The sequence below is a fragment of the Panthera pardus genome, unplaced genomic scaffold (genome assembly GCF_024362965.1).
Source record: "Panthera pardus isolate Hobbes unplaced genomic scaffold, ASM2436296v1 HiC_scaffold_4, whole genome shotgun sequence".
NCBI classification, from domain to species: Eukaryota; Metazoa; Chordata; class Mammalia; order Carnivora; family Felidae; genus Panthera; species Panthera pardus.
In genome coordinates, this window is record NW_026526969.1 from 20580387 (window position 1) to 20599201 (window position 18815).

The following is an 18815-nucleotide window of genomic DNA, read 5'->3' on the forward strand; positions in this document are numbered from 1 at the left end:
CCAGAAATTTGGGATGCTTCACAAACAGTGACACAAAATAACTTCTTTGTTCCAAGTTCAACGCAGTGAACCACCAGTAAGGCAAGTCAAGAAGATGACGTGGTAGACCCGAGCTCAAAACCAGTTCTGCCACCTGAACAAGGTGCTAAAACCATTCAGGACCTCAGTTTCCCCTCTGTAAAAGGAGAGGCACAAAAGCCGTATGTCTCAGGGTTGCTTGAGAGAATGTTCTGGAAGAGGCATCAACAGGCCCAGGTCCCAGGCCGGGAAGCAGGCGGCCACCTCTGGCACCAGCCTGGACACGACAGTAGTGAGCCTGCAGACTCGCAGCTACTTAGGGAAGCTGGGTTACCGGCAGTGCTGGAGCTCTGGAAGCTGGCCTAGAAGGTAAACACCATGCTTAAACTGAGTGGCCCCCCTTCTCTAAAGAACACATAGGGCAGAGCACACGAGGCCAGAAGGACCCGCTTTGTTTATTAGGGAAACAGAGAGTAGGTCATGCACCCTGGAACCTGGGTTATGCTGGAAGGTAAAAATATATACAGTGATTGGGTGACAAATAGAATGGAGCACAGCCTGAGGTCCAAGGCCACCCAGCCATGGGAAACTGCCATACTCCCTGCGTGGAATGTTCCGGAACCCAGTGGTTTCAGCAGCTGCCCCCAAGACTTCAGTGATAACTAAATGGAACAAGTACTCTATACTGTTCCCCTCAGCCACCCAGGAGATAGTGGATGTGCACAGATCAGAAGCATGTCCACCGCAGAAGGACAAAGTGGGCAACCAACGCTGCCTCTGTCCTGGCCACTTGGGGATGGAGCAAAGGCGGCCCTGGCTCCTGCTGTGGGGACAGATGTCAGTCATCTCCACAGGCTTCCTCACACGCCTGCGGAGGTCGGAAGATGGGCTATCAGGGAAGCGTACTCACATGAGTCATCTGTCCTTTAGAACAGCTGTGGCTCTAGGCAGGTGACCCGCAACTCATCCCACTGCCCGCTGACACCACTGGGATACGGAACAAGTTCTCACAGGCTATGTTTTGAAAATGTGGCAAGGCTGGAGGGGAAAGGGGGGAGACCAGGGAAGGCTGGGGTATGTTAATGCTGTAAGGAATGGGAGCCACTGAGGTTTCCCTGAAGTGGACTAACGAGTGTCCCCCGACTTCATGTCCATCCAGAACCTCAGAATGTGCCCTGATTTGGAAACAGGGTCTTTGCAGATGTAATGAGTTAAGATGCTGTCATTCGGGATTAGGGGCCCTAAATGGAACGACTGTGCCCTTACAAGAGGACACCAGAGACACGGGAGAGGCAGAGATGGGAGTGTTGTGGCCACAAACCATGGACACCAGGAACACCGGCAACAGCAGAAGCCAGGAGAGAGGCCTGGGATGGTCTCTCCGTCCGGGCCTCCAGAAGGAGGCAGCCCTGCCCACATCTTGGTTTTGGACTTCTGGCCTCCTGAACTGTGACAGTCCGTCCCTGTGGTGCTGAGCCACCCAGGTCGTGGCCATTTGTACAGCAGCCCCAGGACCCACGTACACCCGGCTTGGTGTCTAGCCGCCACTGCCGAACTCCGTGTCCAGATTCCTCCTTGGGCCTGAGCACCTGAAATGTCCCACTGCCACAAGCTGGGCCCACACCAGGGGCAAATGGGATCAGTGTGAAATGCCTTAAGGTTAGGATTTTGGTTCCAAAACAGAAACAACTCCAGCAGCTTCATGAACTGTGACCTCGAAATTCTGAAACGGATCCCGGAAATGGACAGTTCAATGAGCGGCGGCCAGGCTTTGGCCCAGGGGCCTCCCGGAGCCGCGCTGTGGGGCTCCGCTGGCCTGGGGGGCGCTGCTCTCTGCTGTGGGTCCGCTGGTGTTTGTGGAGGTCGGTGCCCCGGCGGAAGCCCCTGCCACAGGCCGGGCACACGAAGGGCTTCTCAGCCGCGTGCGTTCTCCGGTGCGCACTGAAGTGGGAGCTGTTGCTGAAGCGCTTCCCACACTCGGCACAGGCGTAGGGCCGCTCGCCGGTGTGTGTCCTGCGGTGGATGACCAGGCTGGAGCTCTGGCTGAAGCGCTTCCCGCACTCCGCGCACGCATAGGGCTTCTCGCCCGTGTGCACCCGCTGGTGCGTGCTGAAGTTGGAGCGGTCACTGAAGCCCTTCCCGCACACCTGACACTTGTAGGGCCGCTCCCCGGTGTGTGTGCGCTGGTGCTTGGTCAAGTGGGACGTCTTACTGAAGCCTTTGCCGCACTCAGGGCACGCGTACGGCTTCTCACCCCGCCGGGGTCCTCCTCTTTCCAGAGACTGCTCAGGCCTGGTCATGCCCCCAACCAGCTCTCGGTCCTGCTCCCTTCTCGTTGGCACGTCCTGCCTGGCGCCCTCTCCATCCTCAAGTTGCAGCCCAAGCCCTGAGACAGAGAAAGCACAGTCCCTGAGGCCTTCGTGGGGCGAGGGGATGCTCCTGATAAGAAAGAAAGCAAAGGCTGGGCGGAGCCTCAGAACACTCAGCAGGAAGTGCTTGTCAGACCCTGGATGGAGATAATTAACCATGGGCAGCAGCTCGTGAAACCCTCACCATGCCAAGGAGGTGGGTGCTGTTATGACCCCATTTAAAATGAGGAAACTGAGGCACGGGAAGGTTAAAGAACTTACCCAGAGTCACTTGGCTAGTAAGTTACAGGGTGGGCTCTGGAGTCTAGGCTCTTAGGCTCTAAGCCAGGGATTCTAACCCTGGGGCAATGGTGGCCTTCAGAGGGCACTTGGCAATGTCTGGAGACATTTTTGGTTGTCACAGCCAGGCAGTGGAGTGTTGCTAATGGAATCTACTGAGTGGAGGCCAGGGGGGCTGACGAACACCCTATGGCACACAGGATGGCATAACAGAATTATCCAGCCCCAATGTCAACAGTGTTTTGGTGTTTAACTGAACAATGGCACCACAACCAGGCTAAACGACCTCTTGGGTTGGGACACCTGGGCGGCTCAGTCAGTTAAGCATCGGACTCTTGATCTCAGCTCAGGTCATGACCTCATGGTTTGTGAATTCAAGCCCCGCATCAAGGTCTGTGCTGATGGCGTAGAGCCTGCTTGGGATTCTCTCTCTCCTTCTCTCTCTCTCTGCCCCTTCCCTACACTCTCTCCCTACCCTCTCAAAATAAATATACTTAAAAAAATCCTCTCAGGTTGCTATACTCTCTACTTAACATCTACACTCAGCTGTAAGTAAAGCAGATCAGCCTCAGTACTAGTGGATGGGCCTCATCTAATCAGCTGAAGCCCTTAAGATCAGAACCTGTGGTTTCCCAGAAGAGGAATTGTGCCTGGGTTTCGTGCCAGCTGGCCTGCCCTGCAGACATCAGACTCAGGATTGCAACATCAATTCTCACTTGAATTTCCAGCCTGCAGGACTGCCCTACAGATTTTAGGCTTGCCAGCCTCCACCATCCTATGAGCCAATTCCTTAAAATAAATGCCTTTACTTACACACACCACACACACACACACACACACACACACACACACACACACACACACACACACACACACACAATTGGTTCTGTTTCTCTGAAGAAATCCAACTGATACCAAACAAGCACCTCAATTCCTTCAAAACCAGACAGTGTTGGGGGATGAGCTGGGGACGGGGCTGGAAAGGAGAGGCTGTGGATGGCCAAGGCCCTGCCAGGAGCAGCTCTACCCACAGGGGTCACGGGCGGCACAGAGGCTAAGTGAAACTGGACGAGCCGTGTGAACGGAGGAACCCAGGACAGCTCTGGGCACTTGCCTGGGATGAGCTGAGCAGCCATACTCTCCCCACTGCAGCTGGGCCTCTGACGGGTCTCTAGCAACCCTGCCTTTGCAGGCTGCACTCAGCTGGGTGCAGAGCAGGCTCTCCAGGGAGTGTGCCCGGCCCATGGAACCAACCTGGTGCGGGGTGTGAGTTCCTAGTTTAACATGCTCCCCAGGGATTCCTTGGGCCACTGCAGTCCAACAACTGTTGGATTGGCTTGGGTAAGTGGAGAGACAGGATTGGCTTGTGGTGGAGAGACAGGAACGGTACTGGGCAGGGGGACGGCCTGGGAGATGCCAAGTGGGCCACAGCCAGCCTAAGGGAAGGAGCCACCCTCCCTGAGACTGGCCCACATCACAGACATGCCACTGATGAGCACGTTACCCCCGCTGTCGGGCAGCACATCCCAGACGCAGCCCCGCTGAGCCGGGTCCAGGCACTCCCACTCCTCCTGGGACAGGTATGCCGCCACGTCCTCCAAGGTCACCGGCACCTGCTGGAGTGCAACCCACTCAGTCCCCTGCCACGGCTCCTTCATGCGGCCGGCCTAGCGGGCTCACCCACCCCCTCCACCTGTAACACAACGGCAGATCCTGCTTGCCTCCCCCACTGCCTCTCTCCTACACCTTCCCTCTCCATATACGGTCATCCACTCCTGCTCCTCAAGTTCCGCTCACAGAACAGCGGAATCCTGCTAGCTGGGAGGACACCGTCACCACCAAGCCGTGTCCCACTGCTGCAGGCCCAGAGACACCATGGACAGAGCCACCGTATGGAGCAGCTGGTCCACTGCGCGCTCAGCCACTGGGGCCCATGCTCCTCAGGGGCACGAGTTAGACATGCCTTGCCTCAGGTCGAACCAGCAGCCCTGGGACCTGAGTCGGGTGTCTTGGGAACTTCAGGATGCCTCCAGGCCAGTAGTTCCCAAATCTAGCACCACAGTGACCTGAGGAGCACATTAAAACCCAAGCAAGCAATGTCTAGAAGAGGCAAATGCACAGAGACAGAAAGAAGACCGCCAGGGGCTGGGGAACAGGGGTGGGGAGGGACCACTAACGGGAACCGGGTATTTTGAAGAGGAGTATGTTTTGAAAACCATCACGATAGTTGCATAACTCTATACGTATACTAAATGTTAAGTACTCTAAATGGCCGAGTTGTGTGGTATATGAATTATATCTCAATAAAGCTGTTATTTAAACAAGCTACGGAGGCTCTGATTCCAGGCCAGGGCTGGGGGATGAATCTATATTTTTACCCAAGGTCCCAAGAATCTAGCGCCCAGCTAGGTTTGAAGCAATTGCCCCAGTCCACCACTAAGCCCCGGAATCCTCTGCGACACACCTAATACCCAGATGGCATCAGAGAGAAGACTTCCAGGAGGTGAAAGTAAGGGTAAAGGGGTCATTCCACGAGGAGCACCTCCGAAAGCTGGACCTGGCCATGGAGAAAGTGTCCCTGTAACAAGGGCGTGGGACACACAGGGATGCAGCAGAACACCCACTCACCTGGGACCAGGATGAAACGAAGGACGTGGCTGGTGCCATCTCCTGATGCTGGGAGGCCACTGGGCCTGGGGAAAGACACAGAGTGGTCAGAGAAGGCCACACAGCTCAGGTGTGGAAACAGTAGCAAAGGCCCAGACAGGGCCAACTACTCTGCACCTACGCTCAGTCCTGGGCAGGAACCTGTCCTTCCCACATGCAGTGGCCCAGCCTCCTGTGACAACCTCCTCCCTCTGCTTCCTTTCCCTGCAGGGCTTCCTTCATCCAGAGGGATGGCTACTCACCCCTCTTTGGCCAGAGCTGGGGGCTCCTCTTTGGTGTGTGGCTCAGCTGGGCTGGGGGCTGCTGGCTGGAGCATCCAGACCCTTCCTCCAGAGACAGCCCCTCTGGCTCAGCCTCCACTTGGTGTTTCAAGCACTGTTCTCCTGTCCCGTGGGGCAGTACATCATCAGGGAGCACTTCCAGGCCCTGCATGCAGATGGAGATCTGCCCAGCAGTTCCCAGAAGTTTGGGAGAAAACCCACAAGGTCCCCAACCACTTTTGCCTCAGGCACCCCTGGCCATGCTCCCTTCCCAGGCTCCCAGGCTCCCCCCAGCTGTGCCTCACCACCACCACCCCCGCCGGCTACCTCCCCAGGTCTGCCCCCACAGCCCTCCGCATCGCACAGAGTCCTCCCTCCAGACTGTTCTGGGAGAAGGAATGTGAGCTGGGAAGAGGTCAGGCTCCCAACCTGGACAAACGGAGGCTTGCTCTGCCCCTGAGTGAGACTCCACTGTCTCCCCATCACACTGCACTCTCTTACCCCTCCTTCCTTGGTGTTCCCCACAGACCCTGGACCAGAAAGGCCCTGAATCAGATCTCATTTCAGAAGTTCACACTATAGCACGTGCTACATTTCCTGAAGCCAGTGACAAGTGCTCTGAGACCATCTACGTCCCAATTCCAGAACAGGTGAACGCGATCAACTTGGGTCTCAGCGTTTACTGAGCTCTGCAATAGTACTTGGGATAAGAAAACTTTAAAACCAGTGCCAAGGATCCCTGCATCAAGCTCGACATCCCACACTTCTAAGAAGAGACAGTCCCCTGAGGTTATGGGGTGCATAGAGACAGAGGAAAGGCATGCCAAAGAACTAATCCAATCCGAGCTAAGAGCTATGCAGTAGGACTAATCTAATCTGAGCAAGAAAAATTTAAGACTTCCCTATTACTCCAATTTGGTTACAAGATGTTGGGAGCATGCTCTAGAGTCGTGCTGTCCACAGAACTTTCCATGACAACAAAGTGTCCCATATCTTCGCTGTCCAGTACAGTAGCCACTGGCCACGTGTGACAACTGAGCCCCTGAAATGTGGCCAGTGTGACTCAGGAACTACACCTGACATTTTATTTAGTTTTAATTAAAAAAATCACACGTGGGAGCGCCTGGGTGGCTCAGTCGGTTAAGCATCCAACTCCCAAGTTTGGTTCCGGTCACGATCTCACAGTTGATGAGATGGAGCCCTGTATCAGGCTGTCAGCTCAGACAGCCTGGTTGGGATTCTCTCCTCTCCCTCTCTCTCTGCCTCTCCCCTGCTCACACTCTGTCTCTCTCTCAAAAATAAACGTTAAAAAAAAAAAATCACATGTTACTGATAGCCACTGCACTGGCCAGCACAGCTCTGGAGAGGTTGGGGGTGGGGGGGAGCTCTAACTGGGACACCCACCAGCCCCTGCTCTTTCTTCCCAGTGCTCCTCTCCTTCTGGAATCTCTTCAACCCCCAGGGCCCTGCCTTGGAAGATCTCCAGCCTCTTTCCCATCAAAACCTGTGTAGGACCTATGCTGGGGTGAAGTGAATGAACCAAACCACACAGTTCAAAGAGAGCTAGTGGGGCTACATGTGCTTAATCGACAGGTTTACACCCATCGGCCAAGGCTGAGAAACACTTTGCAGTTGCCTTGTTTCACAGGTACAGGCAGCCCCAGGTCCTCCCAATGGCCAAGGCAGGCCTCGGTCTCCACAGCCCAAGGAATCTCCAAAGGCAGATCTTAGGAGCAGAGCCCTGAGGTCTTGGGGCCCCATCTCCTCACCTTAGGGCCAAATTGCCCCCCACCTCACCCGCTGCCTCTGCTTCCTGGGCTCCCGCTGCAGCCCTTCCACGAGGACCACGGCCTCCTCACCACTCTCCGGCTGCTGCTCCCGCACCCGGGCCTGGATCTCCCCAGGCAGCACCATCAGGAACTGCTCCAGCACCAGCAGCTCCAGGATCTGCTCTTTGGTGCGCAATTCAGGCCGCAGCCAGCGGCAGCAGAGCTCCCAAAGGCGGCTCAGGGCCTCCCGTGGTCCGGCCACCTCCTGGTAACAAAAGAGCCTGAAGAGCTGGCGGAAGGTCTCAGGGCTGGGGTCTTCTGTCTCCAGGGAAGGCTCCTCTTCCCAGCAGAAATCTTCCTCCACCTTCACGATCAGGATCTCGTCTTGCTCCAGGGGTGGTGGAGGCTGGAGACCAGGTGTGGTCGCCATTGTCTGGGGCAAGTCTTGCTCTTTCTTGTGCCTGAAAGGTCAAATCTGTCTCTCCCTGTACCTCTGGCCAGACACTGGAAGTGATGTTTTCAGGGCTCTGTGGAGAAACAACATAATCATTTGGGGTGCAGCACTGGGGCTAGTTAAGTGTCCACACCCATAAGGCCCTGCCCTAGCCCCAGAGCCAACTCACCCTCATTGGCAAAAGACCTGAAGTAAATCAAACTGTCCTTGCTTCTAAGCCCCCTGGTAATTCCTAAGCAAGTTGCTTAAACTCTCAGGGCATCGATTCCTCGTTCAAAAAGTAGAGATGATGATATTCCTACACATAGGCTTTTTAAAGGACTAACCGGGATTTTGCAAAGGGTTTTGAGCACTGACTGGAACGGGGCCAGAGCTTGGGAAGTGCAGTTTTCATTACTACGGTTGGCCCTTTTAGGATGGGGTCCCCTTGGAAATAGAACCAGGGCCCTCTGTGTCCAAGGGGACGCGGGTTCCGTCACGACTTGACCCTCCAATTCGGGCTCGGCAAGCCCTGAAAGCCCGCCGGGTACCCTCGGTGGATGGGTCACCACGACCCCTCCAACTCCAGGGTCCTGAGAGAGTAGGGACTCCCCGGCCGGGCATGCTTTCCCCGGTTTCGTCCTCAGGTGCAGGGTGAGCGGTGGCCCAGGCCGAGCACAACCCCGGGTTCTGGTGAAGAAGGGCTGCGGGACGCAAGCGGCGTGGGCCGGAACTCCGCGCCCGCACTCACCGGCAGCGCGGCGGGTCGGGCCGGGGGCAGGACCGTGGGCGCGGGGAGTGCAGCAGGCGGGCCGGCTAGACCCTAGACCGACAACCTGCACAAAGCGGAACCCAAGCTACGTCCTCTTCCAGCCACGGGCTGAGCCCGCTGTGGTACTAGAGAACGAGGCCGTGTGGGCGGACCCACCGCAGCACTGTGGGTAATGTAGTCCTCGCGCCATTAGCTGGGCCGGCTGTCGAGGGTGGGAATAAGCCTGGAAGGGCAGGCCCGCGAGATGCATTGTGGGCAACGTAGTCCTCGAACCCCTGGCCGACTACCTGTAAGCGCGTGGGAATGAGACCGCGTGGGCGGGACCACAGGAAGCATTATGGGTATCGTAGTCCTTGCACCTTCAGTGAGTAGGGGAGCGTTTCGAGGTCCCGTAGCTTCTGGGCCATGCTACCCGTGTCGCCTCCATTCGCCCTCCCCTAGCCTGAGAAAGGTCCACGGTGGGAGGGGATTTTGTAAATTTACGTTTCTACTTACATAGTACTTTGTATGTACCAGGCTCTTTTTTAAATACTTTGCAACTTATTAACAGTTCATCTTTGAAACAAAGACGGGAGGTAGGTACTATTAGCAATATTTTACAGATGAGGAAAGGAGGCAGAGAGGTTCAGTGACCAGACCAAGGTCACACACCCTCAGTAAGTGGAGAGCTGAGGTGAGGTTGGAATCCAGGCATCTGTCCTAGTCCAACTCCTTAATTTTAGAGACTAAGAACTGAAGACCCAGAAAGTTACTTATTTGGAGCATCTTGGATACCAATGGCTGATTTCTTTTATTTGTTAATTTAATCAACAAATACTGGGCTCTGCTTTGTAACAGGCAGGCACCATGAACAGGAAGTGAACTAGACAAATGGTCCCTGGTGTTACTGTCCAGACTGGAGAACACTAAGCCCCTGGCCCTTTAAGCAGGTAAAGGGTCTTGGTGAGGGTAACCTGCCTACCACATGGTAAGTGCTCCATCAGCATTATCGCTGACATAAGGACCAGGCCATCCCTGAGTCCTTTAGTTCTGGCATCCCCAGACCTAGCACCTAACCCCATCTTCCCACTAGCTTTTCTCCCCCTCCTACTCTGCATTCTGTCTCATGTTTCATTTCCCCTGCTACATCCAGCATCCAGTTTTTATTGTGAGCACACCAAGCGGAACAAGGCACTGGGATGCCTATGACTTATTTCTGGAGACAGCCTCTCCCTGAGTGGGAGGCATCTTTAAAATAATTTTTTTTTTTTTAACATTTATTCATTCTTGAGAGACAGAACAGAGCATGAGCTGGGGAGGGGCAGAGAGAAAGGGAGCCAAAATCCAAAGCAGGCTCCAGGCTCTGAGCCATCAGCACAGAGCTCAAACACAGGGCTTGAGCTCACTGACTGCGAGATCATGACCTGAGCCGAAGTCAGACGCCCAACCAACTGAGCCACTCAGGCGCCCCCTGAGTGGGAGGCATCTTTAAGAGCAGATTTCAGGACTGCCTTCAAGACCACCACAGCCTTGTGGTGGGGTCTGAAGAAAGGCAGGATGATATACGCCTCAGTTTCTTCTTCAACATGAGGGTGCTGGTCAGGACAGGCGGGGGTGTTAAGAATAAACTAACACCAACATGTGGAGCTATTCAGAGAACTGGTACTTAAGTCCAACACAAGAGGCCTGCCAACTGATTTGCTTTGGGAACAGAATGTGCAAAGGGGAACTTTGAACAAGTCACAGGGAGCATATAGCAGGAGAGGAAGAAGAAAGGACAAATAAAATGGGAGAGGGAAAAGGAGGAAAACAGAAGAGGCTGGTGGAGAATCTGAGGGACAGTCAGCAAGTTCTGTAGGGCTGACAACCATCATCTAGTTGCAGAACGTGCTGGGTTGCATCTAGGGAAGGGGACAGGTGTGGGGACGCCAGCATTTTCAAAGCTGTCCCATGCCTTCCCCTTTCTGACTGCCTCCTGGTTAGCTGTGGGAACCAGGCATCTCCTCCTCAGAGCCGTATGCACAGAAGTTACCAAGTCTATGTAGTGACCCAGGCTCTGGCCTTCTCCTGTCTGGGCAATTTTCAGTGACTACAACCGACAGAGATTAAAAGGACAAATTTCTCCTTTGCTCAGGATTTCATGTTTGCTTGTCTGTTTAGTATTTCGGTCTTAATTCTATTATGGGGGGAGACACAAACAGGCGGCCCCTAACAAATGTGAATCGGGGTGAACTGGGGCCTCCAAAGACGTACACCAAGCCAGTGCTTCGAATCCTGGCTCCACCCCTTGTCAACAAGGTGTGCCTTGCCTTCCGCACCCGTAAAATGAAGATTGCCACAGCTTCCGCTTCAGGGAGCTGAGAGATGGGATTAGATGAGATTACGTTTGTAAAACACCCGTGACAATATCCAGCACGTGACAAACGCTCCTTAGGCTTCATGACTTGTAGCTACTCTGAGATGGAGTACGCGGTCTCAGTGCGTGGGTCTCAGATGCCTGGTGCCGTGGAGTTCCTGTAAGAGGCCCACGGGGCTACTAAGGTCCCAAGCATTGTTCGTGGTCTGAATGAGAAGTATTTATCGTTATACACACATATCACTATATTTATACTTCTAACTGTAGCTTGTTTTCGTAGTGGTTATGGAGTCTACAAGACCGTTTGAGTTAAAACGGCAGCCTCCTACTCACAGAAGTTTGCAAGCAACTGAGCGACCCACACATATGCTTCTCGGAAGACAGAGGGGAAGTTCCCTTCAGACCGATGCCATGGTTCCATCGTCACAGACAAAGCATCGATTCAGCTCGCATTTGCTCTTGGTGTTTAACTGTGGCAGGGAAACGAGGGTTTACAATCAAGCTCTCCAAAAGTTGTCATCTTTGGTAGCAATTTCTCAGTATCCAAATGAGTAAGAAAAAAATTCAATATACAAGTCAAATAGTTTAGCTAATTTGACTACATTATCTAAGAGAGTCGTCATGGAGCTACCATGCCCCAAAACTGATATATAATGGGTGTTTTGTTACTTTTTATAAGGCCTCTATGAGCTAATAATAAAACCTAATGTTTTTAAAGCACTTCCTAAGTCCATGGGATTTTCTTACTGTGCTACTGAAATCTTCACAATGACTCTCTTTTATAGATATCATTATGACCCATGTTTTAGATGAGTAAACTGAGGCTCCGAGAGGTGCAGAACTCTGCCAAGGCCGCACACAGCTAGGAAAGTGGCAAAGCCAAGTCAAACTCCGGCAAGTCCACTCCAGAGCCTGCTGCCCCAACCACTCACCTAAGGCACTCCTGAACGCCAGCCCGGTAATCAGAGCTCTGCCTTGAAATAAATATCCGAGTGATTTCTTGGAAGATTCTGGTTATCCTTAATTTTTAAAAAATTTTTTTTTAACATTGATTTATTATTGAGAGATAGAGACAGAGCATGAGCATGGGAGGGGCAGAGAGAGGGGGAGACATAGAATCTGAAGCAGGCTCCAGGCTCTGAGCTGTCAGCACAAAGCCTGATGTGGGGCTCAAACTCACAAACCGTGAAATCATGACCTGAGCCAAAGTCAGATGCTTAACGGACTCAGCCCCCCAGGCGCCCCTGGTTATCCTTTAAAGGATAAGGTTAGAGGTTATCCTTTAAAGTGGCTACTTTGGGCCAGAATACCCACTCTGTTTTTCTAAACATAGTGGGAAAATCTGCTTGGTTCATAGTAGGTGCTCAGTAAATATTTGCTGAATGACTGAATAAATTAATAGGAAGCACTTGTTCTTCGGACACTGACCTGTGCTTCCCAACCTTATACAAGTTTGATTCACAAACCTGATGATGGTGACATAAAGGGGGATAAACATGACCTACGCCCCAGAGGAAACTTGCTAGGATTAAATGAGCTAGTACATTAGAATACTTCACACTAGGGTGAAACAAAGAAGCAGTCAGTAAGCATTAGTGTTGTCACTGTTTTCACTAACAGAAAGGATGAGAGACAAGCTGTGAATGCTGGGAACCCTCTCCTTGGAGTCTGGCTGTGTTTTGGTTCCATTATTAAATTTGAGACAGACGAGAAGGACACATCAGTTAACAGGAGGCAGGAGACAGCCATTGTTTATACCCTGAATCACCCAGCATTTGAAACTTTATCTTTTTTTTTTTTTTTTTTTTTTTTTTTTTTTAATTTTTTTTTTCAACGTTTTTTATTTATTTTTGGGACAGAGAGAGACAGAGCATGAACGGGGGAGGGTCAGAGAGAGAGGGAGACACAGAATCGGAAACAGGCTCCAGGCTCCGAGCCATCAGCCCAGAGCCTGACGCGGGGCTCGAACTCACGGACCGCGAGATCGTGACCTGGCTGAAGTCGGACGCTTAACCGACTGCGCCACCCAGGCGCCCCTATCTTTTTTTTTTTTAATGTTTATTTTTGAGAGAGAGAGAGACAGTGTATGAGTGGGGGAGGGGCAGAGAGAGAGGGAGACACAGAATCTGAAGCAGGCTCCAGGCTCTGAGCTGTCAGCACAGAGCCCGACACAGGGCTCGAACCCACAGACCACGAGATCATGACCTGAACCGAAGTCAGACGCTCAACCGACTGAGCCACCCAGGCACCTCTGAAACTTTATCTTCTTGTCCCTACAGACAGCAGGCCAAATAAGAACCAGACAAGTAAGAACAGCCTTGCAAAGCATGACTATTCCTCCGAGAGAGCTGCTCCAGGATAAAGGAGAAAGGCTGGAGTGTGGAGGAAGGGGGATTCAAGGACCACCAGGCTTACTTGGAAATCCTTACTCCCAGGGATGACATCTGCTAGACTCTCCTGTGTGTGGTCAGCTCACGCATCACTCAGAATGGGGTGAAGATTCCACACGCTCCTTTTGGGAAACACAGTGTCTTCGTCTGCCAGGCTGCCATAACAACATACCACAGACTTTTATGTCTTACAGTTCTGAAGGCTGGAAGTCCAAGATTAAGGTGTCAGTGGATTTAGTTCCTGAAGGGAGCTCTCTTCTGGCTTGCAGACTGCTACCTTGTCATTGTGCCCTCACATGGTAGAGACAGTGATCTCCCTCTCTCTCTCTCTTTTAATGTTTACTTATTTTGAGAGCAAGAGAGAGGGATGGGGAGGGGCAGAGAGAGGGAGAGAGAATCCCAAGCAGGTTCTGTGCTGTTAAGTGCAGAGCCCGATGTGGGGCTCGAACCTACAAACTGTGAGATCGTGACTGGAGCCGAAATTAAGAGTCGGATGCTTAACTAAGCCACTCAGGCGCGTTTCTCCCATTTTTCTTAAAACACATGTCCATCTTGGTCTTCTGTGTATACCATGTGGGACAGTGACATGGGCATGGAGAACTTCTCCCTACCACAAGAAACAGAGCAGCTCTGGCATAGACAGCTGCTGATGCAAGGCAGTGTCAGGGACATGGGAAGTAGTGGGGGGCGCAGGCCCCATGCTGCCAGCCAGTCTGACTGTTTCTCAGAAGTCTGACATATGGAGGTTTAGGTAGAAACTCCTAATTTTGAATGTAGCCTCAAAAGCGGCTTTAAGTCCTATGTGGGGGTCTCCTGGGTGGCTCAGCTGGTTAAACGTCCGATTCTTGACATTGACTGAGGTCATGATCTCACAGTTCATGGATTCAAGCCCTATGGATGGGCTCTGCGCTGACAGTGTGGATCCTGCTTGGTTTTCTCTCCCTCTCTGCCTCTCCCCTGCTTACCCTCTCTCTCTCTCAAAATAAATGAACGTTAAAAGAATAAATCCTGTGTGAGATAAATAAAACCCACCAACATGCTTCCAGGTCGAGTCTGGCGCACACATAGACGTACATACATAGTCGTATAAAATGATGCAGGTGCTGATAGTGGAGGAGAGAGAGTGATGCAGTTGTTCCTTTAGGTGGAGAATATTTACACAAAAAGACCCTCCGTTCACCTGGGCTCCACCAGCATCTCCTTAGCTTCAATATTTTCTTCAACAGCTTTCTCCAAAAGGGCATGAGGCCAAAGCTAAAGGTAGAGAAACAAAGGTAAAATATCTGTCTCCCCTCAAAAATCCATTCAGCCCTACTGAGGGCTGAAGCCAGCCATGCAGAGGAGAGCCAGCCTGTGCAAGACAGACAGAGGCAGACACAAAGAGGGAGAAAGGCACAGATGAGGAGTGCACTTTCTCAATCACTGTTTAGGAAAAAGTGACTCATGTGTTACACAATGGTATGTAAAGCTTTATCCAGACCAAAGGTAGGTGCAGGGACCCCTGCAAGGGGGTGTGCAGTAAGGAAGAGATACTGAGTTCAACTCCAAGTACAACAAGGAAAAGTGGGGCTTTATAGCCAAGGTGGAGGAGGATGGAAAATTAGTAAGAGGAGACATCGAGGGATTCTGACAAAATCAACCTAGTAGGATTCTTCCTGAAGGCAAGCTGGGGTGATCAGACATCACCTGAGGGATGCTGGGGCGTGAAGAACCCAATCAGGTATAAAGGGTTGGGGTATTGGCTAAAGTGACCCTGCCGGATTCTTGCTAAAATTGGGCAATGCATAAATGAATACAGAAGTCCAAAGCCAAGGCCTTGTTGAGAGTTCAGAGTAACCTAAGTAGAGTTTGGTCGAGGAACCTTTGCCACCACCACCAGAGTAAACGGATTCTCTCTCTCTCTCTCTCTCTCTCTCTCTCAGACAGGAAGACTGATCTCCAGAAATAGGAAGTGAAGTGCCCTTTAGGTTTCTAAAGGCACAAGTTGTTCAAGAAAAGACTTCAAAAGATGCCAAGGGCCCCCGCCCACCGTCTACCTAAGAGATAGAGACCTTCCAGGTCAATGCACAGCCCCAACCCAACATCCAACCCCAAATATTCCTTGTCCTGTCTGCTTGCTTTTGAAATAATATCAGCCACCAATCTCTGAGCACCTGGCAATACACATTTCTCCGTCTATTCTTAATCTAGTAATAATAGGGGTAGTGTGATCTCTACAGGTAAAACCCCCTGAAGCTCCGAGTTTTAAGTACTGAAACCAAGGAGGGTCACACAGTCAGGAAGTGACAGAAATGAGCCTGAAACCCACGTCTTTGATTCCAGAACCCCAGCCCCGAAGCACCAGGTTTGAGCACTCAGCCCGTAATAATAACCCAGGCTTCCTAAGGTCTGACTCGGGTGCTACGCTGGACTCTCTCTCCCCGTCCTCTTCGGCTGAACACGCTCTGCCGCGTTTGCCTGTCTGGGGAGCGCCCGGACCCCTCCGCCCAGAGAGACCGGGAAACACCGTCCGCTCAGGTTCGAATCCCACCTTTGCACTAGTGGCTGCAAAAGCGCTGAGCGCACCGCCCGCGCGCAAATAAACGTTGGCGCCGCTGCCAACCGGATTCGCCGTCTCGCGAGTCTTTCGCCAAGGATCGCGCGAGGTCTGTGATTGCCGGAGGCGGAAGTCGCTGACGCCGGAGCCGAAGGGAGGACGAGACTACACGTCCCAGAGTGCCCAGCGCCGCGCTGGAAAGGCAGACGCCTGGGCCCACCCGGCTTACAGTGGGGTGCAGCGCGTCTTTGGGGGTCTCCACAGGAGGCGGCTCGGCCAGGGCCTCAGAGGGTGGGGCTTCGTCTTCAGGGCGGCCGCGTCTTGGTTGCTGAGGCCGTGCCAGGTCTTGGGGGGTTCTGAGCCTCAGTTAACACATCTGTGAATGGGGACGTTAGCCCTTCAAGGTTGTAACAAGTTCAAAACCATTCAACACGTTTTTCAGAGCATGCTGAGTCCTCCCCTGTGCTAGGCGCAGGGGTTACCAGAGTGGTTAGCAGGCGCTTATTTTCTTGAAATTCAAATTCTACCAAGAGAAGTCGCTTTGATCTTCATTAGCATGGTGCTCTTTAAGAGGTGTTTGGTTTTTTTTTATTTTTTTATTTATTTATTTTTTATTTTTTTTATTTTTTAATATATGAAATTTACTGTCAAATTGGTTTCCATACAACACCCAGTGCTCATCCCAAAAGGTTTTTTTTGCGCGCGCGCGCGCGCGAACGGGGGAGGGGCAGAGAGAGAGGGAGACACAGAATCCCCAACAGGCTCCAGGCTCTGAGCTGTCACCTCAAACCCACCCACTGTGAGATCATGACCTCAGTCTAAGTCAGATGCTCAACCGACAGAGCCACCAAGACACCCCTAAGAGGTGTTCTTAAGTTCATATGATTGACTTACTAATCCTCCTTGGGTATCTAGAAATCTTACATTCCTTTCTAGAAGGAGAAGAGAAAAGCCCTCGCAGGTCACAGAATGGGAGTTAGACCTCTTGCCCAACTCTCAAGCACCGAAGGCTGTAAATAGACACCACTAAATCTGCACAGAAGCAGGAAATGTTACAGACCACTGCAGCCCCTCAGTGATGAACAGCCCCCGGTCCCTTTAAAACCCTCTTGGCTAGGCAGAAACCAGGGAACTGGCTTTTGGACAAGAGCCACCTTCTCCCGCAGATGGCTGGCCTCCTGAATAAAGCTCATATTCCTTTCCAGTCAATACTCCTCTCTTGAGTGTTGGCCTTTGGAGGGGAGGGCAGCTGAAGTTGGGATCTGGTAACAAGAGGCATACAGTGATGAAATCACTGCACAAGTAAGTTAGTTATATCCTTGGTACATCCTGCCATAGGGTATACAAGTGTACAAGCATACAAGGGTACACATCCTGCCTTTGGGTTCAAGTGATAGTTGAGCAGAGGTGTTAAAGCAGGATGGAGTTAACCTAGGGAGTTGCGGGGGGAGAGCTCTACACAGAAGGAACCTCAAGTGTGAAGGTCGCTAGGCCTGAGAGATTGGGGTGAATTTAAAGGACAGAAAGGGGGGCGCCTGGGTGGCTCAGTTAAGCGTCTGACTTCAGCTCAGGTCATGATCTTGCGGATCATGAGTTTGAGCCCCACGGTGGGCCCTGTGCTCACAGCTCAGAGCTTGGAACCTGCGTCAGATTCTCAGTCTCCCTCTCTCTCTGCCCCTTGTCTGCTTGTGCTCTATCTCTCTGTCTCTCAAAAATAAACAAAAATTAAAAAAAAAAATAAAGGACAGAAAGGATGGGGCGCCTGGGTGGCTCAGTTGGTTAAGCGTCCAACTTCAGCTCAGGTCACGATCTTGCAGTTCACCAGTTGGAGCCCCACGATGGGCTCTGTGCTGACAGCTGGGAACCTGGAGCCTGCTTCAGATTCAGAGATTCCCTCTCTCTCTGCCCCTCCCCCATTCACACTCTGTGTTTCTCTCTCAAAAATAAACACTGGAAAAAAAAAAAAAAAAAGGACAGAAAGGAGGGACCCCTGGGTGGCTCAGTCAGTTAAATGACTGACCCTTGATTTCGGCTCAGGTCATGATCTCATGGTTTGTGAGTTTGAGCCCCACTTTGGGCTCTACAGTGACAGTGTGGAGCCTACTTGGGCTTTTCTCTCCCTCTCTCTCTCAAAATAAATAAATAAACTTAAAAAAAAAAAAAAAGGACAGAAAGGAGACAAGTATGGCCCAGGATCAGGAGATGAAGCTTGGAAGAGAGGCTGGAGAGGTGAGATCATGCAGGAGGGCCTTGGAAATTCTGGTGAGGATTGAGGCTTTTATCCTAAAAGCAATGCGAAATCAGTAGAGTTTGGGGTTTTAAGTAGGATAGTGTTGCAATACGGTAGGAAGCTTTGTGGAGTAGAGATCTCGGAGAGAACAGAAGGAGCAATGAGACCAGCTGGAAGCTCCTGGAATGTTTCAGAGATGAGGTAATACTAGCGAAGGTAGTAGTCACAAGGTGTGGAGCTAACTGAGATTCCTGAAGCAGAATCAGCAGTTAATTGGGCTGGGCTGAAGGAAAGAGAGGGCAAGAAAAACTGATCAGTAAAACAGGGACCATAACATCTACCACTATAGGTACCATTTTGATTAAAAGAGGCAAAACGGGTGCCTGGGTGGCTCAGTCAGTTAAGCATCCAATTCTCGATTTCAATTCAGATTATGATCTCAGGGTTCATGGGATTGAGTCCTGCGTCAGGTTCCATGCTAACAGCGCAGATCCTGCTTGGGATTCTCTCCTCACTCTCTGCCCCTCCCCCTGCTTGCGTGCGCATGCTCTCTCTCAAATAAATACATTTTAAAAAGTTGTTAATGTTTATTCATTTATGTAGAGAGAGAGAATAGTAATACAACATTTCCATAAATTGTGAAAACATGCAGAACATACTACATGCAACTTAGGGATATATGCCTATGTAGCAAAAGTGTGAAGAAATGCTTAGGAATTGGATACACACCAAATTCAGCCTGTTGATTGCTCATGGC

The 18815-nt window shown here is 51.8% G+C and overlaps 1 protein-coding gene across 5 annotated transcripts; it reads right to left on the bottom strand.

The window, feature by feature from the left end:
* Positions 1-455: 455 nt before the first annotated feature.
* On the bottom strand, positions 456-11546 carry ZNF500 (zinc finger protein 500). Of its 5 annotated transcripts, none has more exons than XM_019468499.2 (6): positions 11236-11546; positions 7391-7889; positions 5576-5759; positions 5295-5359; positions 4171-4282; positions 456-2404 (listed from the first exon to the last, which is right to left on the bottom strand). In XM_019468499.2, exons 2-6 carry the CDS (start codon positions 7790-7792, stop codon positions 1719-1721), a joined length of 1449 nt encoding a protein of 482 aa, XP_019324044.2. In that variant the 5' UTR covers positions 7793-7889; positions 11236-11546; the 3' UTR covers positions 456-1718. The 5 variants fall into 5 exon arrangements, with proteins under 5 accessions (XP_019324044.2, XP_019324046.2, XP_019324045.2 ...); XM_019468501.2 differs by lacking the exon at positions 11236-11546 and adding an exon at positions 8547-8729 and having other exon boundaries at positions 5576-5716; positions 7453-7889; XM_019468500.2 differs by lacking the exon at positions 11236-11546 and adding an exon at positions 8547-8728 and having other exon boundaries at positions 4171-4279.
* Between the last annotated feature and the right edge of the window lie 7269 nt (positions 11547-18815).